Consider the following 17,544-nt stretch of genomic DNA (forward strand, 5'->3'; position numbering starts at 1 on the left):
GCTGGCACACATGAATAATTGAGAATAAAAATCATTCACAGAACCAGGGATCTCCACTGTAATCAGTGCTTTATGCATGATATGGAATTATGATCCCTTTAGACAGGACCAGTACCTCAATCTGTATACAGTTGACTATAGCCTGCACTTTTGGAAACGCAGGTGATGTGTAGAAGTTCTATTGCCTTGACAATTTTTTTTTTTGGAATCATGTATGAAGTGTAAAGAATGTGCCATTACAGTTTGTTAACCTCCTCTTCAGTCTGTTTTGCACATTAGCAGTATGAGCTTCCCAAGGCGTTAAAAGAACTCCACAATCCAAAAACAAAACAAAAACCAGATTAATATGGTTTCATTTCCCCAAGAGTGGGGGAAATTTACAGAAATACTTTCCACAGTCTAAGCAAACAAAATCACATATCTCTCCAGTGAGCTGCCTGTTTAATGCAAACCTCCTCACATATTTCACTTCTGATAAACCAAGATAATTTGTCCATGATCTGTAAGAATTTTCACCAGGATAAATTCTTCTGAATCATTTCCTCCATCTTTCCAGCTACTCCTCCCTTAGGGAGAAGAATCCCTGAAGCTACCCCAATAAATGGCATTTTCTGAAATGGCAAGAAAACAGATTGTTCTGTTTGCTTCTGAACCTGCTCTGAGTCTTTAATTCTCAACTGGTCGGAAGTTTGTCTCATTGCTGGCAAATCATTGTGTACACTTAATTGGACGCACTCCCTAATAAGTGAGTAAATTACTGGTTTAAGACAAAAGGTAAACTTTCCAGCGAAACAGGATCCATTCCAGTGGCATGAAACAGGCACACAAGAGGCAGGAAACTGGGCAGGAAAACATTTTGCTGGACCCCCACTTGAACCGCGCTGTGCGGTAGTTTCCTGCTGGCCTTTGACACTGGCCTAAAGCGCTCTCGCTCTTGCAGGAAATGCAGGTGTGCTCAGATCACCTGTATAAAATGGGTGATAATGGGCAATAATGACCAGTAATATCCAACCTTTCGGGAAGTGGGTGCTTCAAGCTGTATTTTTGATTGCTTCAATCTAAATTCTGAATATTGGAATTGCTATAGGCATTTTTTTAAATATTTGTTCATGGGATGTGGGCGTCGCTGGCAAGGCCGGCATTTATTACCCATCCCTAATTGCCCTCGAGAAGGTGGTGGTGAGCCGCCTTCTTGAACCGCAGAGGGCAGTTAAGAGTCAACCACATATAGACCAGACCGGGTAAGGACGGCAGATTTCCTTCCCTAAAGGACATTAGCGAACCAGATGCGTTTTTACGACAAGCTTTAATTCCAGAATAATTTAATTGAATTAAAATTCCCCAGCTGCCTATGGTGGGATTTGAACTCACGTTTCCGGGTCATTAATCCAGGCCTCTGGATTACTAGTCCAGTAACATAACCAATATGCTACCGTATTCCTTGGTGTTTGAGTATTTTGGAGGAGAAAGAAGTAAATGAAAGGATGCAGAGGGTTCACTTGTACCAGAGGTAGACTTCTGTTACCCATGGAGCCATGTATACAGACTCACACACACCTACTTGTCTTAGGACAACTCCCCTCCCAGACTCTGCTGCTGTAGGGAGACTAAGCAGAGTTGCATTGTCTGCTGGAATCAGACCTGCAGATGGCAACTACAGGTCACCACAACAGTGAGTTTTTGCACTCCAGCTCTTTTCAAACTACCACAGGGAACATCTGTAACAGCAATTTACAGAACAAAATTGCATCCAGCAAATGTGTTATTCAGTAGGGCGAACACCTTCATCACTTTGCCCATGGAAAATGACAGCAAAACAAGAGTGCCTTTGCATTTTTCCCCATCACAGGATTCCCTAAAGTGCAGGGCATTATCAATGGTACCCACATGGCCATCTGAACCTCTAACAAATGCAATGGCTTTTATGAACTGCAAGGACTTCCATTGCATCAGTGTACAGGTGATCAGCAATCATCAGCACAAGACAGTGCAGGTCAGTACTCGCTCCCCAGGCAGAAGTCATGCTTCCTTTATTTTAAGACAATCCTTGAATTGAAAGAGAAAGCAGAGCAGAAAGCAGAGTGTGAAAGTAATTAAAACTTCTACCTATTCATAGTGCAAATTAAAAAGGGGAAAGAATATCTTAAAACCAGATACAGCAGCTATACATCAAGCTCCCTTATAGGAGACCTTCACCTACGTGCCTGAGGCACCCAATACACAACAGCCTGGATATCCACTGCCAAGGGATCAAGATGGCATCCGTGGCGGTCGAAGGGTAAGCGCTCTCCCTGAGTCGGTCGGCCCACTCCCGCTACAGACGCTGTGCATCGGCGCTGATGAGTTCGGCGAGGAGGCAGCAGAAGCAGCGACGGAGGCCACGATGACCCGCTGTAGCACAGCGGCCGGCAGCTCCTCGGCGGGAGGCTCGGAGGTCGAACCGGTAGGAGGGGAGGCGGCCAGCGGACCGAGGGCGGGAAAAGCAGGCCCTGGAAGGTCGGACACCGCGGGAGGCTCAGGGGTCAGACCGGGTGAAAGGAGAGCCAGGGAGAAGCAGGCCCCGGGACGTCGGTACCACGGTGGCTGAAGATTGTCAGGCAGGAGTACGGGAAAGGCGGAGCAAGGTGAGAGCGGACCCTATTGTGATGGCGCCGATGAAGATGGCTGCCGTCCTTGCGGGCTCCATGCGTACCAGGCAGCTAAGTGTCCTTTGCTGCTTGGTGCGCTCGGCTCGTTAAGAAAAAAGCATTTCACTGACTGGATTTCACTTGTTGTATTTGGTTATGTGACAAATAAAATTGAAAAAAAAAGCATTCATTGTAGTAATGTTAATTAGGTAGCTGAGAAAGAAAGAAAAGAAAGAAAGTGGAAAATATGTGGGAGTTCAATACCTACAGAACTCCACCAAATTTGTGCCTCAGCAAAGCTTCTGGGATGGGTGTGGGCAGTGGTATTGAAAACACCCACCTTAACCAAGAGGGTGTTTCAACAACAGATGCATTTGGGAGGTAGGAGCATCCTTTCAGCTATTTCACAACATTTGAACACGCAGGGTGTCAACCCTAAAGGATGCCTGTTTGAAATGGGTGGCCAGATTTGCTTGGGAATCAGCTGTCAGCAATTTAAAAGGCACAGGTATGTAACTTCAAGCCCTCATGTTTCAGTCATTTTCTGATTATTTTCAATAATTTGTTTTTGTTTTGTTTCTGCTTGTAAATAAATTCTGATGAAATTTGTGCTAATTATTTCACGTCGCTTCTACGGGAAAATGAGACTTTTTTTTAATGTAGTGAGTTATGATGATCTAGAATGCATTTCAATTATTTTTAGCCCATAGCTTTCACATAAACTAATCAGCACACAACACCCGGCTACAAAAGTTGGGAAATCTAATGCCATCATCCATATCTACAGAAAATAAAGTAAAGCCTTTGTAAGTACTTACAGCCAATCATCATCATAGCCACAGCAAAAATCTTCTCGCCATCAGTTGTTGGAGCAATGTTACCAAACCCAATACTGGTGAGGCTGGTCATTGTAAAGTAGAGTGAGGCGATGTACACGGAGTCTTTACTCGGTCCTCCTTCCCATTTTTCTGTCCCGCTTGTATTAAAATGATACGGCATTCCTACAGTTTCTCCTAACTGATAGAGCCAGCTATCTGTTCTGATTCTGTTTAATTCTTCATCGATCACTTCATAATCCCCAATGCTGTACCAGATGCAAGCCAGCCAATGAGCAGCAAGCCCAAAAACACACACAAGTAGTACTAATACAGCTGCTCCATATTCAATGTAATGGTCCAATTTTCGTGCTACTCGGCCTAAACGAAGAAGCCTAACAACTTTCAGGGAGCTGAAGAGACTGCTGATGCCCTGCAAAAATGAAATAATATGTATATGTAAGTAAATACATAAGTACTTGCAAAATAAAATTACTAATGACAAAATATTTTAACTATCTCAAAGGCTATATATCAGATTTTTTAGTCCTTCTGTAGTAAATAGATACTTTTAAAAGTGAGAGATTGGGGCTTGGAGCGGAGAGAAGCCATCACAGGAAGGAGGGAGCGAGAGATCTGGCTTGGGTCAGGGGTTGGAGGGAGACCATCAAGGGAGGGAGGGAGGGAGCGGGGCTAGGAGGTGGGCCACAGAGATGTCATCGCAGGAGGGATGGAGAGAGAGAGATTGGGGTTGAGGTGAGAAAGGCTATCGCGGGAGGGAGGAAGGGAGCGAGAGATCGATGCCTCAGGGAGGTCTGTGATCACGCAGGGTGGAGAGAGAGGCTGCAAATCGGCATTGGTTGGCCAAAGGCTTCCTTGAGTGGCCAGGGACAGCACTCCTGCTCCATTCGGCCCACAAGGAGTGCTGTAAAAGGCCCTTACCTTCTTGGCTCACGCCTCCCTTTTACTGCTGGGTTTCCCGAGACTTGGGAAACCCACACGCAACTGTTACATTTAAATTAGGCTCCCAATTGCAATGTGGGAGTCTGTATTAAATATGTTATGAAGTTTGCCGCTTCCAAGGTGGGACATTCGCAAGCCTCGAATCTGCCATCGCAAAAATGGCAACGTAACTGGGGAGTTGGGGACGCGTTCCTTGTTTTTTAATTGTTAACCATCCACCTCCCCCAACCCATCGCATGCTTCTTATGAAAAAACATCTATTAGTTACTCTGCAACAACTTAACGGGTTAGCAGATGTGTGAAAACCTAGTTGTCTGATTAGATATGCAAATCTAAGCTCTGTAGCAGGCTAATTTGAATCCTTATTGGCAGATTCAGCTATTAAGGGATTATAAAACAAAGATGACAAAAAGAATGAGGAGGAGAGGCAATATCTGAATGACAGTGAGTTATGACAGTTCTGTCGTTAATTTTTGAAAAGCAACCAAGAATGAGTCAGAATAGTGTATGTCATAAGTGAAAATAACTTCTAGAACTCAGTGTCACCGCAGATTGAGGTTCGTCTTATTTGAGCATCCTTGGTACAGCACTTAAAGAAATTCAGAAACATTATATCCTATGTTTTATTTCACATGTGTGAATTATCATTTCCAATTTTCATACCTATGATATTTCAATAATATAGCAAGTGCCATTTATCCAATCACATTCATAGAATTAATGAAGATTATGTGGTCGCTGTTTATGCAACCCATTGAAAAAAAAGTTATGTAATTTTTAATGTTGTCTTCAGCCCCACACTGTGTATGCATGGGCAAATGCTGAAGAAATCTTTAAGAAATTGTACAAAGCATCATAAGCATGACACAGTGAACATACTAGAAACAACCCATGTACATTTTTATATTGATTGTAATTAAGTGATTCAGTTTGATAGCAAGTAAACAAACTGAGCATCAAGATAGCTAGGCACACCTTTGTACAGACTCTGTGCCATTCTTTCTCCAAATTCATTACTAAGTTAATAGAGCAGAAATAAAACAATCTATTGTACAAATGCCAATCCCAAGTAACACAAGGACAGCATTATGAAAAAGTGTAGCCCGTCATTACTTTCAAGCACTTTAAAGAAGACACATTAAACATATTTTATGATGAAATACAAAGCCTACTTTAGTCACAGCATGATGATTCCAGGTCTTCAGACCCCAAAAGGTAGTTAGAAGAGGATCAAGTCAAACAAATAAAGAAGCATGCAAATGGAAAAAGTAGAAAGCAAGAAGAAAATGAAATATAAACAGTGATTTAATGCTAGAGTGCAAATGTCATAAAATATTGTAAATCAAAATGCAGTGCATAATTTTACACATTACAAATCAATACAAACAAAAAGAAAACACACAATTAACTGCAACATCTTTTTGTATTCGGCATACATCTAAGAAGCTCAGTACCACAATATCATGTAAATGCTATTTGGTACACACAATAAAAACAACATTTCAACCCTTCCATCAGCCCCATTCTCAGTGGAAAAGCACTTTATGCACAAGCAGACAGGGTATGAACAGTGATTTCTTATTAATTCAGCAAACAACCTATTGCCAATTATTTTTTTTAATAGTAGCACATGCTTAGTGTGGGATAAGGCCAATTTGACGAATGAATAGGGATGATGTTACTCCCACATTGAATCTAAACAAAGCAATCACACCATCAGGATCATTGAGCACAACTGAGCAGCGGGCTTTGGAGAGGGTGCAGAGGAGATTTACCAGGATGTTACCTGGGCTGGAGCGCTTCAGCTATGAAGAGAGATTGGACAGGCTGGGGTTGTTTTCCTTGGAGCAGAGAAGGGTGAGGGGGGACCTGATTGAGGTATACAAAATTATGAGGGGCATAGATAGGGTGGATAGAAAGGAACTTTTCCCCTTAGTAGAAGGGTCAATAACAAGGGGGCATAGATTCAAGGTAAAGGGCAGGAGGTTTAGAGGGGATTTGAGGGGAAACGTTTTCACCCAGAGGGTGGTTGGAATCTGGAACTCACTGCCTGAAAGGGTGGTAGAGGCAGGAATCCTCACAACATTCAAGAAGCATTTGGATGAGCACTTGAAACACCATAGCATACAAGGCTACGGACCAAATGCTGGAAAATGGGATTAGATTAGACTTCCTGACCCCTCAAAAGATTTCTACCTTCTACAAGGCTGAAGTTAGGAATATAACGGGATATTCACTGCTGACCTGGATGAGTGCAGCTGCAACAACAGTCAAGAAATTTGACATCATCCAGGACAGAGCAGTTTGCTTGATTGGCCCCCGTGCCACTGGAATCAATCCCCAACCATCCACCATCTGATCTTCTTGTAGATCGGTTGTACTGTGCCAGCAAGACAAGCAAATCAGCCAGTTTTCCAAGCCGCACTCCCTTACCACCATTTAAATGCGATGGGGCAGGAAAAAGGTGGGCAACTGAAACGCTGCTCGAGTGGTAGGAAAATCTAGGCGTGCGATTCAGTGATGGGCATCCCGCCCCATTTCCCTGCTGCACTTCTCCAGCACTGCCCAAAAACAGGCAAACTGCCAGGGAAAATCTGCCCTAAATACCATCACCAGGAATTATTGACAACTGGCCAGCCAATCATAATCTTAGCTTTTACTCAACCATGTATTTTTTTTATTGCCAAGTAATTTATTTTAAATAGTACATCCTGTTAATTTTACATATTTAAACATGTCAAAGAATACTCCAAATTAATTTTTAAAACTTAATGAATACCGAGGTGGATTTTCATCTTCAACTATGGGCAGTAATCTGGCAGAGCAGATCATCCACCAGATATAAGGTCCGCCTGATTTTCATTCGATTGATTTCTAGAAAAGGGAGGGCGCTCCACTCCGCCAGGTTATCACCCAGACGGTGAAGATGAAAATCTACCCCACTGATTCATTCATACAATGTAAAGTTCCACAATCTCCAATTTTCTTCCCTCCTGAAGGCATGAGGTACAGTTCTGAATTTACCAGGGTAATAACCTAGGGAGATATCGCAGCTAAGCCTCACCTGACATCCACACAGAAGCACTTTCCAGCAAGAGTGGCTGGATAGCCCTCAGGATTAGAAATACACTTATTTTTCCCTTTGCTAGCCTGTGGTAGGGGGAAGTTATTTTACAGAGGTCATTCTACTATCCACAGATTACAAAATTAGTTCAGATACCAACCTCATCCACATTCTCAAATGCGTTGATGACATCATATGGCAAACAGGAGAGGAGATCTATAACAAACCAAGTCTTCAAGTAATTCATACGGATGAGCTTTGGGTCTGAAATCACCTCCCCCGCTGGCCCAACGAAAGTGGTATGAAAATTGAGGACAATGTCTACTAAGAAGATTACATCAACTATACTGTCAACCACCAACCAAGTCACATTGTTTTGTTTGGTCTTGAAGGAGACATTGTATGGAACCATGATTGCAGTGTAGAAGGTCAGGATCAGAATTATCCAATCCCAGGAAGTTTTGAATGCACAGTAATGCAAGATGATATGTGGTGGAGTCTTTGGTGCCTCTTGTTTGTACTGTGGAAGAATCTCAGACCCAAGCTGTAACACCTGCATAGTAAAGACAAATTATAATTATTAGATATTAAAACATTAAGATTAGTAACAGTAGAACCCAGTAGTACACTTGAGGTGTGAGCAAGCTGCCTGGGCTAGCTATATCTGTCTGGTAATAAAAGGGCATTGGAGACAGCATGAACCAAATCATAGAAGCAAGAAGGAATTCTATGGCATCTAAAGCTATGATTTGCTTCATCAAAACCCAGTTTGATGTATGAAGTAGACTAAGAATCTTGAAAGTATTTTGGTAAATTGATTTCAAAAAACAAACGGATCATAGAATTTGTGCCAGCTCTCTGAAAGACCTATTCACTTAATCCCATTTACTTGTCCTTTCCCTAGATCCTGTTAACATTTTCTTTGTCTAATATTTATCCACTTCCCTTTACTATTTAGCATTTGCAGACTTGACATATAATTCCAGTCATCTTAGCGCATCACCAACATGCAAAGCACGCAGATCACCAGACAGTTTAGTTAGTGGGCATGTTTCAATGATGTGGAACATTTGTCCATAATAACATTTGTCATCATCATGAAGGCCCTTCCCTTTTAAAAGCTATTATGGATTTTGCTTCCACCACTGTTTCTAGTGGTGTATTCTATGTCCGAATAACCCTCCGCATAAAAAAGATCCAGCTAACTTCTTCCTTCATTCTTTTGGTGATGATATTAAATTTCTGCCCTCTAGTTACCCACTCACCAGCCAATGGAAATAGTTTTTCCCCAATTTTCCTTATCAAACCCTTCATCATTTTGAATACCTCTATTAGATCTCCTCTTAATCTTCTTAGTTGTATTGCAAAGATCCCCAGTTTCTCGAATCTTTCCTCATAACTGAAGCCTTTCATTCCTGGTATCATCTCAGTGAATCTCTTCTGCGCCCTCTCCATAGTCTGGACAGAATACACAGTATTCTAACTGCAATATAACCAATGTTTTCTATAGGTTTAGCATTACCTCTTTGCTTTTGTATCCAATTTGTAAAACCTGGGATGCCGGATGCTTTTTTTTTGCAGTTTTAATCAACTTGCCCTGTCACTTAGTTTTGTGTATTTGAAGCCCCTATGTCTCTCTGCTCCTCGTTTTACCATTTAGTGTATATATTTCCTCTCCTTATTCTTCCTCCCAAAAAAAATCACTCCACATTAAATTCCATCTGACATCTATCTGTCCAACTTAATCTATATCCTCCTGAAGTCACTAACCGTCTGGTGGAAGTATTATATTTATTATTTTAATCTGATTTGTTCATGCTTACGAATAACTTTACTTCTTCATTAATACAAGTTAGTTGCTTTTAGCCCTAATTATCACCAGAGTATGCAGTGTTATCCTATAGTATTTCTAGTGTGTACCCTAACAGTAAATAAGATTACTGCTTTTCCAAAGGCCTGCTATTCTAGATACTTTATGCACAGGGTCAAGTTGTTCATAGGAAGTACGTGCTTGCCTACAAAAAGCTGACTTTTGCATTGGGCATGCATAAAATCTATCAGGAGTCACCCCAATCCATTACAATTAGTGAGAGCTAAGGTGGGATAAATATCAGCTGCAGACCAAAGAGGCAGTTATAAACTTTTAACATCAAAGTAAATTACCAGAAGCAAACAGCAGTCAAAAATAATGGAGGGAATTTTAACTCCCAGATGGTCGGCTGGGGTAATGCGTGGGCCTACCACCTGGGAGGAGCTATGAGGCTTAGTGTTTGGGCCTCATTAACATAGATGCAGTGAGCAGCTCGTCCAAAACAGGCACCTAGAAACAGCTACAACAAATACAAAAAGAAGCAGCTCCCTGGGTTCCAGTCTCCGGGCTGTTTGGCCGGCACTCAAGTAAGTCACCAGATGGCGGGCTCAAGAGGGTTTCACGAATGTAGAAGGGGGAGCCCAGAGCAGCAGCCCAAACTTTCTGTGTAGAGCCCGGTAGACCACACCTGCTCCTCCTGGCCACGGAAAAATAATTTTTACACATAACTGTAAAGACCTCCACTTCTTGCCCGCCAGGTTTTACTGAGCAGAGCGGAGTGTCCACAGTGGACGCTCCACCTTTTAGGCCATTAAAATAGCATTGGGGTCCTATGTACATCATACAACCTCAATTTACATGTAGTCATGAGGCTTCGGCCTGAGTCAGGCAGGAGCTTCCACTGCCCAAGAAAACAGCCTGGTAAAAATGGCCTCTGGGCGGTAAAGGAGCGCTAAGTGTACTGCTTGAATTTTAACTCCGGTTTCAGTTGGGCAGAGGGAGGTAAATGGTACAGTATAAGGGCCCAGGAAGACAGATTGCAGGCTATTCCTGCCCCTTTAAGGTCCTTCGCTAGATGTTGCAGGACCATCGGAGTGTCTCCCTTTGCACTGGTGGGCTCTCTCTTGCTGGTGGGAATCCCGCTAAGAGCCCACCATGCAAACTTAACGAGCCCTGAGCCAGAAAATGGGTTTGGGGCTCAGGCAGCCCCACTAGAACTCTGCTCTGAAGAGGAAAAATCTGTGCAAGCACAAGATCAAAGCAAAGGGCCAACAGCACTGATGTGCATTTGATCTAACAGAGAAAGGCTTCTCAACTACAAGAAAAATTAGTGAGGGTCCTGTTGATCCAGCCCATAACACTACAAACTAATTTTAATAAAGCTAATCTCTTTCCAAATTTTAAAGAAGGGGATGACACAGACAGATGGTTATGGACTTTTTGAGTTGTTAGCAAACCACCATAAGTTAGATAGAGCAGTTTGGGAGGAAGATTGAGACCGTGACTTAAAAGGTAAAATGCTTACTTATGCTTACTGTATATCCAATGGAAAATGCAGATTATGAGATTGTATAAATGATTCTCATTGCTTATGACTTGATACTTGAAGCATACAAGCAAAGGTTTCACCAACCTGAACAATGTCAAGATTTGGATCTCCACCGGCACGAGACTTACTACACTAACTCCACATACAGCATAGATGTGCGAAAAGGCAATCACCCACAGAATGGCACTCAGTATACAGCTATCCAGGAGAACCTGGGTAGTGTGAAAAGAGCAGGACCAGGAGGTTCAGCACAGTGGACCATGTGAAGGCAGATAGAGAACAATTTCATGCAGGTGCCCAATGCGGTATGTTAACAGTTCAGTACCATGCTTTATCCATGATGGGGTGGCCTTAGGTCTGCACAGGAGGTCAGGTTTAGGTTCATAGGCAGCACGTAGTAGGCTATTGAAGCCTACCTTTGCGTTGGACATGAATAAAAAGAATCAGAGAGCCCAAGTCAAAGCACACCTAATATTATGTGATAAATCCATTAAGTGGAACAAGGACTCAAAGATTAACACGAGTACTTTATTAACAACTGGGAAACACGTTTACACACAGCCTACATCAGCATCCTGGCATTCTACCTTGTGCTGACCTCACAGAATCACAGAAACCCCACAGTGCAGATAGAGGCCATTTCGGCCCATCGAGCCTGCACCGACACATATCCCACCCGATCCCCGTAACCCCTACACCAACACATGTCCCACCCTATCCCTGTAACCCCACGTATTTAATCCCCCTAACACTAAGGGTCAATTTATCATAGCCAATCAACCTAACCCGCACATCTTTGGACTGTGGGAGGAAACCGGAGCACCCGGAGAAAACCCACGCAAACACGGGGAGAAAGTGCAAACTCCACACAGACAGTCGCCCGAGGCCGGATTCGAACCCGGGTCTCTGGCGCTGCGAGGCAACAGTGCTAACCACTATGCCACCGTGCTGCCCCAGGAAGCAAACCTCTGACCTTAGTAGCAGCATTGGCTACAGCACCACCTGGTGGATAACCTTAATCATAACATCCCAGATTACTATATCCCTCCTCCCTTAAGATTTCAGTATGAATTTCTTAACAAACAACCATTCCTGAGGGTCACATAAGGAGTCTCCATTCATCATGTTCCATACTTGACGAATTTAACAGTTCAGTATCAATCTCTCTGGTGGCTTGCGAGCCCTTTGTGAACGTCTAACAGTAAAGTCCCTGCTTGTTTGTGGTGAAGCCACCAGCTGCTCCTGAGCAGTGCTCAGAGTATCTGGCTCTGCAACGATGGTTTCCTCTTGACGGATAGGTTCCTGTGAAATTATCTCTGTCCCTGGTGGTGGCACCACAGATGCACTTGGATAACTGGGGGCAACCCTGTCTTCAGTCATTGCATCTGGAGCTTTCATTTCAATTTCCCCTTGTCTGGGAAGTATCTGATCTACATGTCTGCGTACTATCCTACCATCTCCCAACATGACCTTGTATGATACTGGACCTGTCATTGAGTCTATGAAGCCAGGAATCCACTTTGGTCAATAACTGAAATTCCTGGTATGGATCGCATCTCCTTCTCCAAAACTTCGGCTCTTTGTTCTTTTGTCATGGTTCTCTTTTTGTTTGTTTTGTCTGTTTTCCATTTTCCTTTTTAGGTCTGGGTAGACAAGGTCAAGAGTGGAGCGTAGTCTACGACCTAATAACATCTCAGCAGGAGAGAGTTCTGTGGTGGATTGAGGTGTTATTCTGTAGCTGAACAGAACCCGTGACACTTTGGCTGCTAAACTCCCTTCTGCACTTTTTTTCATCATCTCCTTAAATGTTTGTATGGCTCTCTCCGCAAGTCCATTCGAGGACGGATGATATGGAGCCGAGGTCACCTGCACTGTGCCATTTTTTCTCAAGAACTCTTTTGTCTCTGTACTCACAAAACAAGTGGCATTGTCACTCACCACGATCTCCGGTAGCCCTTGATTACTGAAGCTCCGACGCAGGCAGTCTATAGTAGTAGTGGCGGAAGCAGAATTTACAGGATAAACTTCCATCCAGTTGGAATGTGCATCAATGATTATGAGGAACATCTTCCCCATGAATGGACCCGCATAATCTAAGTGCAATCTTCTCCATGGTATATCCGGCCACTCCCAGGGGTGGAGAGGAGCCGCTGCTGGTGCCTTCCGGTGTTCCTGACAAGTGCTGCATGTCTTGACTAGATTTTCTATCTCATCTAGCTTTGGCCACCACAGGTAACTCCTAGCCAAGGCTTTCATACGCGAGACCCCAGGATGACACTGATGTAGTTGCTCTAGGATAGACTGTCGTGCTGGCTGTGGAATAATCACTCGTGCTCCGCACAACACGCAACTATCCTGCACACTCAGCTCTGTTTTCCTGACACTGTAGGGTGTGAAGTCAGCCCCTTCCGGATGCTGTGGCCATCCCCTCACCACATATTCTCGAACTCTAGACAGTACTGGATCTTTACCTGTCCATGTTCTTACTTGCTCTGCAGTCACAAGTGCCGTGTCAGTGTCCTCCAACATCAAAACTCTGTCCCCTGGAGCTGCACGGATAGGTGTGCCTGGCAGTGGAAGACGGCTCAAGGCATCTGCGTTCCCATGGTACTTGCCCGCCTTGTAGACGATGACATACTCATATGCCCTCAACGTCACTGCCCACCTCTGGATCTGGGGTAACACCATCTGTGGAACTACTTTCATTTCGTTGGAGAGGAGGTTTATGATCGGTGCATATGGTGAAGTTCCTGCCATATATGTACTTGTGGAACCTCTGTAACCCAAACATTACTGCTAACCCCTCTTTGTCTAACTGGGAATAGTTTTTTCCCCACTGGTGTTAGAGTTCAGGACATAAACCCTATTGGTCTTTCAGTTCCATCTTCCATGCAGTGTGAAAGAACTGCCCCCACCCCGTAAGGTGAAGCGTCACAAGAGAGAATGATGTCTTAGATACATAGAGATAGGAACAGGAGTAGGCCATTCGGCCCTTCGAGCCTGCTCCGCCATTCAATGAGATCATGGCTGATCTTCGTCTGAGATCATAGCTGATCTTACCAGTTCAGTACCCCGTCCCCGCCTTTTCTCCGTAACCCTTAATCCCCTTAGCCTTCAGAAATATATCCAATTCTCTCTTGAAAATATTTATTGAATTAGCCTTCACAGCCCTCTGTGGCAGGGAATTCCACAGGCTCACCACTCTTTGAGTGAAGAAATTCTTCCTCATCTCTGTTTTAAATGATTTGCCCGCTATTTTTAGACTGTGGCCCCTGGTTCTGTGCTCCCCGGCCATTGGAAACATTCTCTCTGAATTCAGCCTGTCAAGGCCTGCCATAATTTTATATGTTTCGATGAGATCCCCTCTCAATCTTCTAAACTCCAGTGAGTACAAGCCCAAACTATTTAATCTCTCTTCGTAGGTCATTCCCGCCATTCCAGGTATCAGCCTGGTGAATCGCCGTTGCACTCTTTCCATGGCAAGAACATCCTTCCGCAGATGGGGCGACCAAAACTGTACACAATACTCCAGATGCGGTCTCACCAGCACCTTGTACAGCTGTAGTAAGGTATCCCTATTCCTATACTCGAACCCCCTTGATATGAAGGCCAACATACCATTTGCCTTCTTAATCGCCTGTTGCACCTGCATGCTCTCCTTCAGTGACTGGTGCACAAGAACACCCAGGTCCCTCTGCACTTCCCCATCTCCCAATCTATTGCCATTTAGATAATAATCTACCCTCCTGTTTTTACCCCCAAAGTGGATAACCTCGCATTTATCCACATTATAGTGCATCTGCCACGTATCCGCCCATTCCCCCAACCTGTCCAAATCACACTGTAGCCTCCTGACATCCTCATCAGAGCCCACCCCTCCTCCTAGTTTAGTGTCGTCAGCGAATTTGGAAATATTGCATCCAATTCCCTGATCCAGATCATTTATATATATTGTGAACAGCTGGGGTCCCAGGACAGATCCTTGCGGCACCCCGCTGGTCACTGCCTGCCACTCCGAAAACGAGCCGTTTATTCCAACTCTCTGTTTTCTATCCGCCAGCCAGTTCTCTATCCACGTTAATACTTTGCCCCCAATCCCATGAGCCTTAATTTTGCATGATAATCTTTTGTGTGGAACCTTATCGAAGGCTTTCTGGAAGTCAAGGTACACCACATCCACTGGCTCTCCCCCATCTATTCTACCAGTTACCTCCTCAAAAAATTCCAGCAGATTAGTCAAACACGATTTACCCTTTGTAAATCCATGTTGACTCTGTCCGATCCTTTCCCCATTTGTCAAGTGCTCCGCTATTTTATCCTTAATAATGGACTCTAGCATTTTGCCCACAACCGATGTAAGGCTTACTGGTCTATAATTCCCTGCTTTCTCTCTACCCCCCTTTTTAAATATTGGGGTAACATTAGCTAGCCTCCAATCCACGGGTACTGTTCCCGAGTCAATGGAGTTCCGGAAGATGATCCTTAGAGCATCTGCTATCTCCAGGGCCACCTCCTTAAGTACCCTAGGATGTAGTTTATCAGGCCCTGGGGATTTGTCGGCCTTCAGTCCCCTCAACTTACCCAACACCATATCCCTAGAGATACTAATTTCTGTCAGCTCCTCCCTCTCATTAGTCCCTATGTTTGCCGATATTCCTGGGAGGTTATTTGTGTCCTCCTTTGTGAATACAGAACCAAAGTATGAGTTTAATTGGTCTGCCATTTCCTTATTCTCCATTATATATTCTCCCGAATCGGACTGCAAGGGACCGACTTGGGATTTTACCAGTCTTTTCCTCCTGATATACCGATAAAAGCTTTTGCAGTCTGTCTTTATGTTTGCTGCAAGTTTACTTTCGTATTCTATTTTCCCCTTCCTGATTAATCCCTTTGTCCTCTTTTGCTGTATCCTGTACTGCCCCCAATCTTCCGGTCTGGTGCTTTTTTTGCCAGTTGATATGCCCTTTTTTTTGATTTTATGCTGTCCCTAATTTCCCTCGTTATCCACGGTTGAGTCACCTTTTTAGGTTTATTTTTATGCCAAACCGGTATAAACTTTCTCTGCATTGTGCTGAACCAGCACATCCGACGACAGCATCAGTTTCTTGGACTGTTCAAATGAAACCCCCTGCTCCTCTCCCCACTGCCACTGTGTCTCCTTGCGCAGTAGTTTGTGAAGAGGTGCTAACACAGTTGACAAGTTTGGTAAAAACCTGTTATAATAGTTCAGCAGTCCCAGGTAAGCTTTTAACTCAGCCACATTTGTAGGAGCAGGGGCGTCCTGCAGTACTTGTACCTTCTCCTTGAGTGGATGGAGCCCGGTGGCGTCCACTCTGTGTCCCAGGAACACTGCCTCATTCCCCAGGAAAGTGCACTTACTCCTCTTGAGCCGGAACCCTGCCCTCTCCAATCTCTGTAGTACCTCTCAGAGTGCTCAGATGCTCCTGGTCGGTTCTTCCCGTCACCAGAATGTCATCCAGATAGATGGAAACATGTGAAATCCCTTGCAGTGCGCCTTTGATTGTCCTCTGGAAGATAGCTGGACTAGATGAGACACCAAACGGTAAGCGGTTATATGTAAACAAGCCCTTGTGTGTATTTATGGTGACATACTTCTTTGATTCATCATCCAGTGTAATCTGCAAGTAGGCATGACTCATATCCAACTTTGTGAATTTCTTTCCTCCAGCCAGGTTTGCAAAGAGATCCTCTCTTTTGGGAATAGGATACTGCTCTAGTTTGGACACCCAATTGACTGTCAATTTATAGTCTCCACAGAGTCTTACCGAATTGTCCGGTTTTAAAACAGGTACTATGGGAGCTGCCCATTCCGAACATTTCACCGGCTCCAGTATGTTCTCTCTCAATAGACGGTCAAGCTCAGCCTCTACCTTTGGCTTCGTGGCATAAAGCACAGGTCGTTGTTTAAAAAACCTTGGCGGTGCCTCCTTGTCTACATAAATCTTAGCTGGGGGACCATTAAATGTGCCAAGTTCCTCCTTGAACACACTCTCATGTTCACTCAACACTTCTTGCAAAGTCAACTGTTTGCCCGCACCTATTTGATATACTGCTCCCCAGTCTAATTTAAGTTCTTTTATCCAGCCCCGACCTAACAGGTTTGGTCCGGTACCCGATACTATAACTACCGGTAGCTGTTCCATTGTGTTGCACAGTTACCTTAGCTGTACCTAATGTCGCTACTCATTCACCTGTATATGTTTTAAGATGCAGGGAGCAAGGCTTTAACTCTGGAACTTTTGCACGGTTCCACAATTTTGAGTACTCTGCCTTGTTCATTATGGTCACGCCGCACCCTCTATCCACTTCAAAGTTCACCTTAGAGTCATTTACTGTCAGTTGCAATGTGATAGGAGCCACTTTTGGAATGTTCTCTACCATGCTATACATTATGAACATGTCCTCTTCTTCCTCAGCTTCCCCGCTGATGTGGTGTGCTCCATGTTTTTTCACTTCTCTCCCTTAGTTTTGCTGTCCTCCCCCTTTTGGTTTGGATTCCTCCACAGGTGATTTCGCCCTGCAAGCTCGTTTTATGTGTCCTTGTTTCCCACACTTGTAGCACTTTTCCTCCAGAAACCGGCATTCACTCGCCAGGTGATCGCCCTTGCATCTATAACATGCCTTCACATGCTCACGTTGTGGTTTCTGATGCATGTTCAACTTGTGCATGTTCAACAACCTGACCTGCAACTTGC

At 44.1% G+C, this 17,544-nt stretch overlaps 1 protein-coding gene across 1 annotated transcript in view; it reads right to left on the reverse strand.

The window, feature by feature from the left end:
• The window catches only part of kcnh1a (potassium voltage-gated channel, subfamily H (eag-related), member 1a), a 393,064-nt gene that overhangs the window by 288,235 nt on the left and 87,285 nt on the right, over positions 1–17,544 (reverse strand). Inside the window, exons 6-7 of the mRNA XM_085980872.1 lie at positions 7,630–8,022; positions 3,446–3,875 (exon numbers count right to left, since the gene is read on the reverse strand). Of these exons, the coding sequence (XP_085836998.1) occupies positions 3,446–3,875; positions 7,630–8,022 (823 nt within the window). The remainder of the gene's footprint in view (positions 1–3,445; positions 3,876–7,629; positions 8,023–17,544) is intronic.

Source organism: Somniosus microcephalus, chromosome 3 (genome assembly GCF_052327205.1).
Source record: "Somniosus microcephalus isolate GS21.2 chromosome 3, FLI_Smic_1.0, whole genome shotgun sequence".
In the NCBI taxonomy this organism is placed as follows: Eukaryota; Metazoa; Chordata; class Chondrichthyes; order Squaliformes; family Somniosidae; genus Somniosus; species Somniosus microcephalus.